The sequence below is a fragment of the Narcine bancroftii genome, chromosome 3 (assembly GCF_036971445.1).
Source record: "Narcine bancroftii isolate sNarBan1 chromosome 3, sNarBan1.hap1, whole genome shotgun sequence".
Lineage (NCBI taxonomy): Eukaryota > Metazoa > Chordata > Chondrichthyes > Torpediniformes > Narcinidae > Narcine > Narcine bancroftii.
This window is the reverse complement of record NC_091471.1, coordinates 94,246,856-94,261,147: the sequence shown is the minus strand read 5'-3', so window position 1 is coordinate 94,261,147 and position 14,292 is coordinate 94,246,856. Positions and strand designations below refer to the sequence as shown.

At 40.9% G+C, this 14,292-nt stretch overlaps 1 protein-coding gene and 1 long non-coding RNA gene across 4 annotated transcripts in view; one reads left to right on the top strand and one right to left on the bottom strand.

The window, feature by feature from the left end:
* The window catches only part of micu3a (mitochondrial calcium uptake family, member 3a), a 195,917-nt gene that overhangs the window by 33,399 nt on the left and 148,226 nt on the right, over positions 1-14,292 (top strand). For all 3 annotated transcript variants that reach the window (XM_069924577.1, XM_069924576.1, XM_069924578.1), the window contains exon 2: positions 2,186-2,339. In XM_069924577.1, coding sequence (XP_069780678.1) covers positions 2,186-2,339 — 154 coding nt within the window. The remainder of the gene's footprint in view (positions 1-2,185; positions 2,340-14,292) is intronic.
* Positions 1-14,292, bottom strand: part of LOC138757375 (uncharacterized) — a 95,900-nt gene that overhangs the window by 2,218 nt on the left and 79,390 nt on the right. The window lies entirely within an intron of this gene.

Here is a 14,292-nt window from a genome sequence, read left to right as displayed (position 1 = left end):
GTCGGTTCATAGTCTGGTCCATGTCGACTTGTAGTCTGGGAGCATAAAAGCAGTGCCCAAGCAACAGCGTGGTTATCCCTGGAAGTTGACAGTGTCTCCTGTGTCATGGCAATCTTTGGAAGTTGTTGGCAGCTAAGATGATGGCTCCCATACTGTGCACAAGGCAACGCCAGGACTAGAAGGCAGCTGCAATCGACATGCCTTTGCGTAGTGCCCCTTCTTTCTGCACTTCGAGCATGTAGCCCCTTTTGCAAGGCAGCATTTTTGGGATTGCTTTGGTTGGCTGCAAATATACCACTCTGTGCGCTCCTGGGAAACTGTGGCTGTGTTGAGTTCGCTCATCGAACACGTTAGCGGCCTGCTGGCATGTGGACCCGAGTCCCAAGATAGCAGACCCCGTGTGGTCCCTGTGCCATTTGCCGAGTATGCTTCCATGTTATGGAGGGTGATCAGTGATTTCATGAGGTTAATCAACCCTCTTAAGTCTAACTTCCTCTGCTCGAGTAGCCTCTGGTGCTTGTAGTCAGTCCTGATGCCTGCGACATAGGCGTCCTGGATCATGTCCTCTGTGTTTTGGGTGGCTGATACTGACCGGAAGTTGCATGCTTGTGTCAGTCCACATAGGGTCCAGAGGAACTCATCACTCGATTCACCCAATCGCTGTTTCCGGGTAGCCAGCAAGTGCCTGGCAGATACCTCATTGACTTTCTCCCTGAACTGGTCCTTGAGTATGTTCATTGACTCCATCTACATTGAGTCATCCCTGATCATTGAGAACACTTGATGTCTGACCCAGGAGAAGAGTAGATGCAGCTTGCTTGCATCGTGGCCACAACTCTGGTGGAGATCTGTAGAAAAATGTCAGAGCAGCGTAGCCAGAATTCAAAGCAGTCTAAGGCTTCTGGTGATTGTGGGTTGATCTCCAGCTTATCAGGCTTCAAGAGTTGTCCCATCGTTTGGGGAAAAAACATTGTAAATAGAATTGAAGCGCTATCAATAACTCAAAAGACTAGAGTTACAGAACATAGGCTTTTATTTACAATAAAAGTTCATCCTGTGCTGTGACTTAAGCATTCTGGGAAGGGTTATGGTGTTGGAGCCTTTTTAGAGGGTCAAGAGGGAGGAGCCACCGGCCCAGTCACAGGATGGGGCAGAGCCAGATTAATGAGTGTGCAGGAGTTCCACCACAATAACTTCATTTTTTTCTGAGTTTCATGTACCTATCTAATGGTCTCTTACCTGCCTCCACCATAGTTGCTGGCTTTGGATTGGATCGCTTTTGTTTTGATGAAACTGGCAATGATAAGAGATCTTAATAAGAGGGGATTGCACCAAGGCAGGAAAAAAACTGGTATTGCTTGGAAGGAAGCAAGGTCAAAAAAGAGGTGGGTCTTTTATATTGAGATGAGATTAACCTTTGCAGAATTTAGATGTCAACAGTCACAAAACACAAGGTAATTATGTAATTTTTTTAAAAATTGCAATTGGAATAGTTAGCAGCTGAGGTCATAAAGAGAGAGAGAGAAGCATTTAATATTTGGAGTTTCTGCCTTTAGTTTATTTTGATTGTTAGGAATTTTATTTACTTAATCAAAACAGCAGTGAGGCAAACTTGGTATTAAAACTGCATAGTTTCCCTGCAATGTGATACCATTTACATTGGAAATGCTTATTTTCCAATGTACTACATGCTATAAATTTCAATGAGATGAAAACATACCAAATTTAAGGCACGTAGTTTGTTTGGAAACTGTTATTCTCAGTAATTCTAATTCACTATTGTTCCGATGCATTCATTGTGTTTGAAAAAAAACTCTTAATATCCTGTTTATCTGGAGAGACCAACAGCGGAGTGAATGGTCAGATGAAGTGGTGTCTGGCGTCCAGCTCATCTTAGTTTTCAGCATTTCAACTAGAATTGCTGGCTGTAAGCACAATTGGGTCCAATAGTCTTCCACTGTATTCTATTGTTAATAAGACACATTTTTATACCCCACTGAAGAAGTCGTAAGCAATGTTATGCTGTTTGATTTTGCCCATTTCGGGACCTTAATTTATTCAGGAAACTTAATAATCAAATTTGATCTGATAGGCTGACATGAAATTTTAAATATAACTGATTTGTGCATCATTTTGTGTTGCTACTATAGTTTGAGAAATAGAAGCATTTAAATTTGTTTTTCAGCGTGCAATAGAAGAAATAGATTTTGAAGATGTGGAACTATATGTTTCTTCCCAAGAACAAAGATTTAGACTGTTTGCATCACTGGAATATGAAGGGCAGCTCTTTATGACCCCACGAGACTTTATTGAATCTGTCACAACAGACAAACCGAGAAGTAAGTACCCTACATTAATTTTTGCTCTCAAAACTTTCTTTTGTGTTTATTTTTGAAGGCTGGAAAAGGAACTACTGCTTTGCTGGATGATAACCACAGACTGGAGAAATGTGAAAATAATGGAACATAGATAAAGATGTTTTAAGTTACCCTGGAGGGAAAAATGATCCTGGGTGGGGTTTGTTGTTGGGGTTAGGAAAATTACAGAAGAGGAAGACAACTTCTGAAGTGTTTTCAGAGAATGCTAATGGACATTTCTTGCATAGTAATGCTGGATCTAGTTTTTGGGTGATTGAGGGCAAGGTGGACTGTTTCATGCATGAACATGTGGTTAAAATGATCAAAGCTAACTTTAAACATAATTATGTTGTGGTTCTATGACAAATAAACATCAAAGGTATAAATATTCAAGTAGAACATGAAGCTGGAGAACTGATTTCAGTGAGTTGAAGAAGGTCTTGTGCAGCTTGACAAGAAAAGTTTCCTAAGAAAGTAGTGAATAGGCAATGGTGGCAAGTCTTGAAGGTAGGCATACTATGGATATAAGCAGACAGTTTCCCTTTAAGGAGGAATTAACACCCATCCAAAGCTTGTGCTCCAAGGATAAACAAAATGGATTATTAACTAAAAAAAAGGAAATACATTTTAGTACAAATATCAGGAAGAGATTATGTATGACAATTAAATCATATACATGGAGAACAAGGGAAATTGGAAGGTTACGTGATAGATGACAGGTTAGTCCAACTTCAAACTTATTGTCAGAGTTAATACATTCAGTCCTGAGATTCTTTTTTCCTGTGGGCCCAGGCAGAATTTCTACTTATCGGTAGTGCAAAAAACTGTACTCAAGAAATGATATTTGGTCAAAAGAGAGAAAAGTGAACAAACTGCGCATTATATAAAATAAGTCAAGTTGCATTTATTTGACGTTCACCCCATAACCATTGCAGTACAGTGAAAACAAGATAGCGTTTCTCCGGACCATGGATCTGGTTATTTACATGGATAAATTACATCAAAAACTTTTTTATAAATAACCTATCAATTATAAATATCATGTTATATATGCTAGCCCTGTGTCCCTGGAGTTCAGAAGCCTCACGGCTTGTGGGAAAAAAAAACTTTCGCAATCTGGTCGTGAGGGCCCGAATGCTTTGGTACCTCTTCCCAGATGGCAGGAAGGGGAATAGATTTTAGAAGGGGTGTGCGGAGTCCTTCACAATGTTTATGGGTTCTGCAAACAACGACTGTTATAAATGTCTATCTTGGCAGGGAGAGAGCCCCAAATAATCCCCTCAGCAGTCTTTACCATCTGCCGCAGGGACTTGCATTCTGGAATGATGCAGTTTCCGAACCAGGCAGTGATGCAGTTACGTAGGATGCTCTCAATGCATCCCTGTAGAATGTAGTAAGGGTGGAGAGTGGAAGCTGGACTTTCCTCAACCTCTGCAGGAAGTAAAGGCATTGTTGGGCCTTCTTGGAAATGGGTCTAGTGTTGGGGGAAATGGGTCTAGTGTTGGGGGAAATGGGTCTAGCGTCGGGGGAAATGGGTCTAGTGTTGGGGGACCAGCCTTACAAGAGATTCTCCGCCAGGTGCATGCCACAGAATTTTGTGCTTTTGACTACTTCATCAGTGGAGCTATCATTGGTCAGTGGAGAGTGGTTCCCCCCCCCCCCCCCCCCCCACCAGGCTCTCCTGAAATCAGCCACCATCTCCTTTATTTTGTTGTTGCAGGTTGTTGTCTCTGCATCAGTCCATTAATGTTTGCATCTCCTCTCTGTAAGCTGATTCGTCATTCTTGGTTATGTGCCCCACCATGGTCGTGTCATCAGCAAACTTAATAATGTGATTAGAACTGTATCTCGCTGAATAGTTGTGGGTCAGCAGGGTAAACAGCAGTGGGCTGAGCACGCAGCCCTGGGGGACTCCTGTGCCCAGTGTGATGGTGTTGGACATACTGTTTCTGATGCGGACTGTCTAAGGTCATCCAGTCAGGAAGTCAAGGATCCAGTTACAGAGGAAGGTGTTTAGCCCCAGGAGGTTCCGTTTCCTAATCGGGTATTGTGGTATGAACGTGTTGAATGCTGAGCTGAAATCCATGAACAACATTTGAACACACGAGTCTTTATTTTCCAGGTGAGTGAGGGCTAGGTGAAGCGTGGTAGCAATGGCGTCATTTGTAGATTGTTTGTCAAACTGCAGAGGGTCCAATGAGGGGAGCAGCTGAGTCTTGATGTACTCCATGGCTAGCCTTTCGAAGCACTTCATAATGGTGGACATGAATGGGAAAGGATGGCAGTCCTTAAGACAGGTCACTGAGGGCTTCTTCTGCACGGGGATGATAGTGGCCACCTTGAAGCTCAGGGATATATTGAAGATGTCTGTGAGGATGACAGTTAGTTGGTCTGCACATCCTCTGAGCACACTGCCAGTGATGTTATCTGGTCCCATAGCCTTGCAAGGGTTGACCTTGAGCAGCATCCTTCTCACCTTGGACCCTGTGAGTTACAGTGCCTGTTCGTAAGGGGAGGTGTGGACTTCCTTGCCACCACGTCAATTTTCACCTCGAGGTGAGAAGTCATCCAAACAGTCCAGGAGGGAAGAATCCTGGCATAGGCAACATGTAGCTTTGTGGTTAGTGATGGCATGGATGCTCTCCCACATGTGCTACGTGTTGCCGCTATCCCGGAAGTGACTCTGAATCCTTCGGCCCTCTTTGCCTCCCTGATGGCCTTGGACAGCTTGGCTCTTGCATTGGCCAAAACTGCCTTGTTGCCTACTCTGAAGTCAGAGTCGCAGTTCTTCAACAGCACATGCACTTCTGCAATCATCCATGGCTTCTGATTGCCTTCATGGCTGGTCTGGAGAGCATCTGACGAGTGGTTTGTATGATAGCGTGGTTTGAGTAGCTGAGGTGAGGACAGGGCTCTGCCGATACGCATCAGGGATGTTCATATACACAAGGTCCAGCATGCTTGCCCCTCTCGTTGCAAAGTCCACATACTGCAGGAGTTTTGGCAACACGGTTTTGAGGTTTGCATGGTTGAAATCCCCAACCGCGATGAGCAGACCATCAGGGTGTGCATTCTGTAGTTCATTAATGGCCCCTTAGAGTTCAGTGAAAAGTTCCTTGGCATTTGTGCTGGGGGTGGGGGGCATGAACATTCCAACTATATGTACCATGGTGAATTTCCGCAGTAGATGGAATGGTTTGCATCTGACAGTGACGTTCCATGAGCGGTGAAGAGTGGCTGGTGACTGTAACGGCATCCTTAATCCATTCCATAGTCATATAAAGGCACAAATCCCCCACCACGGGTTTTGCCACACAGCGCAGTTTCCCTGTCCGACCAAATCAAAACAAGCCTGTCCAGCTGAATGGCAGTGTCCGAGACCTTGTTGCTGAACCACGTGTATATCTCTGGAGATGGATTTAGTCAAATAAATATTCAATAATAAATAATATGCAAAGAGACCTTAACTGAGTCTCTGATTGAGTCTGTAGATTCAAAGTCTGATGGTGGAGAGGTAGTAACTGTTCCTGAAACTGGTGGAACAAGTCTTGTAGTACTTATACCTCTTTCCTAATGGCAACGGCGAGAATGGAGCATATAGTAAAATGTGAAAGTTTGCAGATGCAGTGATTGAAGTAAAAAAAAAGCAATACTGGAGAAGTTAATCAGGTCAAGCAGAATATGAAGCAAAGATAAAGATACATCACCAACATTACAGGCCTCAGCTGTTCATGAAGGTATGAGTAAAATGCAGGCAGGCATCAGAATAAAATGGTGGGGGGAGGCAAGGAGAAAAGGGAGGAGCACAGGCAAGGTGGATTAGGGAGGTAGGCACAACAGCAAACAGGGAGGGTGGTTGGCTCTGTGAATGAAGAGAGAAGGGGGAGAGCTGGACAAAAGGAGACAGAAGGATAAGGAAAAGAGGGAGAATGGGGAATGGTCTAGCAGAAACTGGAGATGTCCATGTTAATTCTATTTGGCTGGAGAATGCCCAGGCAGAATATTAGGTGTTGCTTCTCCAACTTAGGGGTGGCCTTTGTTTGGCAGTGCACTAGGCTGTGGATAGACATGTTGATGCAGGAGTGGAGTGCAGAATTGTAATGGTTGGCCACTGCGAGATCTCTGTCATTGATTCAGACAGTGAAGGTGCTCAATGAAGTGATCACCCAGTTTACATCCAATCTCTCTGATGTAGAGAAGGCCATAATGGGAGCACTGGATGCAGTATGGACCCCCATAGATTGACAAGTGAGGTATTGCTTTACTTGGAAGGACTGTATGGGGCTCAAAATGATGATGAGGGTCACAGGGGAAGTACCAAGAGGGTGATTAGTGAGGAGGGGTACATGGAAAAGGGAGTCATGAATGGAGTGGTCCCTATGGAAGGTGGTCCCAATGTAACCAAAATCAGGGAGTTGATTATTGACTTCAGGAAGGGAAAACCAGATGCATATGATCCAGTGATCATTGGGGGGATCAGAGGTAGAGAGGGTGAGAAAAAATTTTTGAGGTTATTTTTTGGGGTGGGAAAAAGAGGGGGGGGGTCCAATATGCCATCAAATACAGTACTTAAGGTGGTTCCTGCGAGGAAAGAAAAGGTTTGAAAACCACTGATCTAAAGGGAACACTCCCATCAAAAGTAATTATTAGGGATCCACACCACCCAGCACGTGCTCTGTTCTCACTGTTACCATCAGGAAAGAGGTATAGGTGCTACAAGACTCTCATCGCCAGGTTCCAATGACATATCAAACCTCTGCAATCTCCAGAAGAAGTAGACACTCTTGCGTAGTTTCTACACGATGATGTTATTATGTTGGATCCAGGAAAGGTCCTCCAAGATAATGAATCCCAACACTCCCCTTTCTCGATCTCTCTGTCTCCAGCTCAAGAGATAAACTTTCCACAAACATTTTCTACAAACCCACCAACTCCCACGATTGCCTCAACTGTACCTCTTCACACCCTGTCCCCTGTAAGGATTCTATTCCTTCTCTCAATTTCTCTCTCCATCACATCTGCACCCAGGATGAGGTCTTCCATTTCAGAGATGTCCTCCGGAGCCCCCAGGGAAAACTCATGCAGACATGGGTAGAATCTACAAACTCCTTACAGATAGTGTGGGATTCGAACCCTGATCCCGATCACTAGCACTGTTTCAGCATTGGATATTCATAGTGAGAATGAAGCTGTTAAGTTCAGGGAATTGGAAGTCATTGAAAAGATGGACAGCATGTGAGGCGTCACGGATATAGGTAGGGGGGAGAAAATATGGAGTCGAGCTAAGATGATGCGAGTTTAATGGCTTCCCGTCTACCACCATGAACTCAACCCTTATCCGCATATCCTCCATTACCCACATATCTGCCCTGGCCCCCTCTGACCCCAGACACAGCAAAGGCAGGATTACCCTTGTCCTTACCTACTATCCCACCCACCTCCGGATCCAACATATTATCCTTTGTAATTTCCGTCATCTACAACATGATCCCACCATAGACACATCTTCCCCTTTTTTCCCCTCGCCACTTTCCACAGTGACCACTCCCTCTGTGACTTTTTCATCCACTCATTCCTTCTCATTAATCACCCCTTTAGTACCTACTCCTGTTACCACAGGAAGTGCTACACTTGTGCCTACCCCTCCTCCCTCACCACCATTTGGAGGCCCAAACAGTCCTTCCAAATGAACTAATGCGTTACTTGTGAATTTGCACTCATGTACTGCACCCAGGGCTCCTGTTGTGGCCTTCTCTACATTGGCAAGACTGGATGTAGACTAGCAAATCATTTCGGAGAACACCTTCACTTTCTCCACAGCAATGGCAGGGATCTCCCAGTGACCAATCATTTCAATTCTGCACCCCACTCTTGCGCTGACATGTCTGTCCATGGCCTCTTGCACTGTCAAGTCAAGGCTTCCCCTAAATTGGAGTAGCAGCACCTAATATTCTGTTTGGGCACTATCCAACCAGATGGTAGTAACATTGATTTCTGTAGTTTCCATTAGGCCACTCCCTTGTGTCCATCTCTTCCCCATCCCTCTGACTCTTCCTCCAGCTCTCCACCTCCTCCCTCTATTCAGAGCTGTTCCTTCACTCTATCTCTTCTCAACATTTTTATTTTTATGCCCTCCCACCCATATCCACCAATGACCTCTAACCTGTGGGCTTGTCCTTTACCTTCTTCCCCTCCCCCACCATTTTATTCCATCGCCTGCCTGCATTTGCTCATACCTTGATGAAGAGCTCAGGGCCAAGATGTTTGTTATGTATCTTTATCTTTACGTACATAAAGAAAGCTACATGACTTCCTGAGTTTCCCCAGCATTTTTATGTGAACTACAATCACAGCATCTGAAGATTTTCTTGATTAATTCCATTTTAATTTCGCTCCCTTCTCCATGGGTTTTTTTCTTTCTGAAGTCTACAATCAGTTCCTTTCTTTTGATGACTGAGTGAGAAGGTATGTAATATCAAAGAAAATACAAATATATAGTTAAAATAACAGTAACTGCTTAGGACCAGAAAGTGAATCCTGTTGGTATTTAGAAAATGGATGGGTGAGTGTTTCTGAATGTTGAGATTGTGAGTATGGGTATTGACGGCATTGAATCCTCATGTAGTGAGCAGTATCGCCATTGCACCTACAATGGTCTTTTTGCCACTGCAGAATTTGGTACAAGATGGGGAAGCAACTGGCAAAATGGAATTTTCTGAGTGTATAATGCCTGTTATGGTTGTTCTTTCAAGAAGAACAACTTTTTGTGTGTTTACCACTTAACTGACTTTATTTTCCTTGAGCTGCTTCAACCAACTTCCAGTGACAACCCCCGTCATACGTCACTTCCGGTTTCTCATGCTGGAAAATGTAGTTTTTATAATAATAACTTATTTATAATAAATACACATAATAACACACAGCCCACTTCTGTTTGCTCATTACCAGCCACAAATCCATATCACTGCACTTAATGCAAGGACTTTCACAAATAACTTGCCCCATATAAAAATTACATGCCAGCTATCAGCATTTCGTGAGATCATTAACTTTATGGGAGCTCAGTTAAGATCAGTGCTTGCCATCTAGAGTTAAAGTCTGCAGTATACACCTGTTGTGTGAAGGCCAGAAAGCTTGGTCTCATCAGTTAGCAGTCAAAAGATGATGCGAGATGGATGAAAATTGGAATAAGTTACATGGAAAGGAGCAAGCTGTGAACAATGGAAAAAACCGTGAACCTATGAAAATAAATAGAGCATCATAGAAGTGCAGCAGTTAGTGCTATTGCCTTATGGCTCCAGGTATAATCCTCACCTGAAGTGTTTTCTTTTAGACTTTGCATATTCTCCCTGTGACCACGTGAGACTTTTCCCTCCACATTCCAAAGACATACTGGAAGGTTATATTGTTTGTAAATAATAGAAGCCTCAAAATGAAGGCATATGAGTGAAAATGTGTTGCATGCCCACTGGCGATAAGATGATGGGAAATCATACTGATGGCATTCTTCTGGGAAATGCATTGTTTTTGTTAGATTGAATAGCTGCTTCCTGTATTGCACTTTGTATGTCAGAAGAAAGAGAAATGGGAAACGTGCAGGAATGAAAAGTGATGGTTTGGTGCCGGCACAAAGAACTTTACCAGTATCTGCAGTCGTGTGGTAGTATCTGATTGAGTAAAGAAGGGTGCTTGAGACAAGCCGAGTCTGCTTGAATTAATTTTAAGAACAATGAAGAGCCTCCCTTACAAACCAAGGCATGGAAAAAGGAAAATACATCTCTGAATCTGGCTGGGTTTAGAGGAAATCAATATTTAAATTGTTAGTTGCTATCTCTACAAAACAACCAAGGAGAAAATCAGATTTGGAGTTGGGTTCCATAAGAGCATCACCAAGAGTTATTCCTATTTTTAGTAGGATCCAAATCATCCTTTGTTTTCCCATTGATGGGATTCATCAGATAAAATTAGAATTTGTGCAAACTGCTCCAAACAAGGAAAAAATCCTTTTATTCCTTTCACAAAAATAGTCAGGCTTGAACAAATTTATGCAGTAAGCAGACATGAGATGCTACTGAGCTTTTAATGCAGTGCTAAGAAAGACAAAGGCATAATTGCTTTTGAATAACTTCCCTAACCTTGAAAGATTAACTTAATGTGTGAGAATATTTTAACCAGTTTATGGCAGAATTGTATATGTTCTACTTTTAATTTGCTTTCTGTATGATGTTTTCTGATAAATTAGTGCTTTTTCCATGTGAATTCTTTACTCAAATCGGCTTCTCAATCAGTCTGATGACATCAGTGCCATCAATTATATGGCATTATTTTTGGAGAATCCACAGATCCCTTCATACTGCAGAGATTGCTTATCCTTTTTTTTTAGTAGATTTCTTCAATATCTAGGGTGAATAGAATCCTCTTGCCTCTGATTTTAAAAGTTTGAATCATTTTATCCAGGAACCAAGATTTGGTTCTGAGGGTGTATTTGCAAGACCAGGATTTTTTGATTGCTTTTATTATGAGCCTGCATAGCATATAAACCTCCCATTTCATTGTTGCACACAGCCTTTGCCTAGAGTGGTTATATTTATGTGTATTGCTGTTGGGACACTAATCTCAGTTTGTTTAGGTTCTGGCAAGGTCCTGACTCTGAAGATGTGATGCAAGTCTAATGAAATTTATGGCTTTATGTCCCACTCATAAAAAAAACTGCAGATGTGTACATACTAAATCTAATTGTGTGAAGTACACATTGATGATAGGCAATTATAGTCAATGGGAGCATTGTTAGTTTATTATCTTGCTCCATAAAGAAAACAATACTTTGGATATGGTACTAATGTGAATACTTATAAACATTTTTATTTTGAAACTAAATACATATAATGCCTATTTCAATTTGTAATTTATTTAAAATTAATATCTGCAGTTTTCACTGAGATCTGCTGCAAAATGTAATTTTTTTCATCCGGATAGAAAGCCTATATCTAAAAATAAAATGCTTGACGGATTATTTCCAATGCTATTGGAGGTTGGCTTTGAAAAAAACATCTGGACATTTTGTTATTGAGGTCAGATTTGTTTATTTCTTGTGTAATTTTAATCTTTTAATTTTATCAGTATAAAGGGATTCTGTCAACATTAAATATTCTGTCAAGTAAAACAAAATTTAATTATTCAGTGATTTGGATTGAGTAAAATGTGTAAAAATTTCAATTAATCTTGATTGGTTAAATTGAAGACAGCCATGTATTTCCTATATTTTAATAATAAATATAGGTTTAGAAATTGTTCAGCACTCCAAAGGTAGCCTGTGTTATTTTATGCGCACTGCACATTTTAGAGGGTTTGCACTTCTGGGTGGATGAGGGAATTTTTAAGATGGACCAGGAGAGGACCATAGCAGGAAGAAGCAGAGCATAATTTACATTTGTCCAAACAATGAGAAGCTGGAGGGTCTAAGGAAGTCAGAGTATGAGGTAGAAATGGTCAGTCGTGATTTTGGGTTGGAATCCTTTAAAGAGTCTCAATCGACAAATACTATTGATGTTTGATTGATTAAATAATAATAAAGGATAAATAGCAAAAAAAAACCTATTTCATGTGGTTAGATACTTAGCAAGGGTTAGAAACTAAAATACAAGTAAAATTAGGAAACATTTCATACAAAGGCTAATGGAAATATGGTCTCTTTCCTCATAACATGAATTAAGTCATTAAATAAACAGAATTTATATGTGTAAATTTGTATTGTATTGAGATTTATTTAATAAAGGTAGTAAATGAATTTAATATCAGCTGGAAGCTAATTGATTGGAGAACAATGAAAAGCCTAGTCTTCTTCATGTTTAGGTTTTATTTTTCTGTGAGAAAGATTGCTTGAATTATAAATATCAATGATTTGAAAAGAACCTGTTGGGGAAAATGTTGGCCATATGAATTTGATCTGCTAACTTTTAGCCCTTTGTGTATCAGTAAGTTTGGAACTCCCACATGTCTCCGAAAATTCCAAAAACATTAATAACTCTATATGGGAGTATTCTTGACTGCCCTCTATTGGATCCTTCCAAGAGCAACTCGTACAATTTTAGAATTTGATCGAAAAACATTCATCATTTATGAAATTTGTTCTGTAGATAGATGCCAATTGCCTGATTTACATTAGTTTTATATCTGTCAAGATAGTTTTGTTTTTACAATTTTTTTATTATCCTGACAAATTTTGTATTTCGTAACATAGAAAATGTTTGCAAGTAGGTGATTGCATAAGGGGCTCAGGTCATGGGAAATTACTTGGAACATTAAGACAAGGAGAATTGAGCATCCATATGGAAAAAACAATTAAATAGATTTATGTTTTAAAAGTCTTCACTTTATTATCATAATTGTAACCTCAGGACCCTGAACAAGCATGCCCCGGTGTTATGGCATGCTGGAGTGCTAGTTTGTTGCTCATTACTGTAAACATTTTCTCTCATTTATATCGGTTTCCTGTCAAGTAACTTGGAAATTTGAATTTTTTTTTGCTTTTCAAGATCCTCACTCTTGTCTCTTTTATTTAAACTATAAAATCAGCTTACACATCTCTTCCCCAGCTGTGGCTATCTCCCGATTACTCTAATTGCTGAATTAGGAGTAACATCTTCTGCTGTTGAAAACACAGATTTTGAGAATCCTTTCCTAACTCTTGTTTCTCCATCTTTTTTTATTAATATAATTCTTGAAACTTAATTTTTTAATCAAATTTTAGTGCTGAGAATTTTCCAAATATTCTTTTATAAAATCACTGTATGGGAAATACTCTTATAGGGGAATGCAAGTAGCTTGTTTATTATATTTCCACTTGATAATTTTGTTGCACATACAAGAGCTTGTTTTCTGATATTTTCAAATAGTGCTGACTAGTATTTACTGGTATATTGTTTTGCATGAAAATGTTTAATACTTTCCTTAGATTTTTCTTTAATGTCACCATTTTTGAAGAGAGCTGTTTAGTTACAGCCAATTATGTTCTTGGAGAGGTAGTTTGGAGGAATTATGTACAAGTGTTTTGCATGAAAGTCCCATCTAGATGTACATGTTAAAGTATTATATTCCTCCTGTCCCCAGCCACAAATCTGCTTTATCTCCACCTTGGGTCATGATTGCTTCTAATTTCTTTGCTCTCCATCGTGGGAAGAGAGTTAACTGAAGAACAATGTTCATGTTTAGATTTCAGCTGATCCATGTTCCCACTTGGCCCCACTCCCTGACTTTCTCTCTGTAATCCTTGATGCCCTGACTAATCAAGTACCTCTCAATCTCTGATTTAAATGCACCCAATGACCTCGCTTCCACAGCTGCCTGTGGCAACAAGTTCCACAGACACATGAAATTCTGACAAAAGGTATTTTTCCGCATCTCTTTTAAAATGGTGCCATTTTATCCTCCATTTGTGCCTCTTTTCCTAGAATTCCCTACCATGGGGAACATCCTTGCCACATCGACCTTGTCCAGGCTTTTCAGCATTTGAAATGCCTCTATGAGGTCCCCCCTCATCCTCTGTACTCCAACAAGTACACTCCAAGAGCCAACAATGCTAACCATTTCATTCCTGGTATAATTTCAGTAAATTGTCTCTGAACCCTCTCCAATTGCAGCATATCTTTTCCCAAATATGGTGCCAAAAACTGTACACAGGACTCCCGGTGAGGTCACACCTGTGCTTTTATAGAGTCTCAACATTACATCCCTGCTTTTGTATGCAATTCCTCTAGAAATGAATGCCAACATTACATTTGGGTTCTTCACCATCTGGAGGTTAGCCTTTAGGGCAGTGGTTCTCAACCTTTTTCTTTCCACTTAGATATCTCTTTAAGCCATTCCTATGCCATAGGTTCTCAGTGATTAGTAAGGGATTGCTTAAGGTGGTATGTGAGTGGGAAGGGAAGGTTAA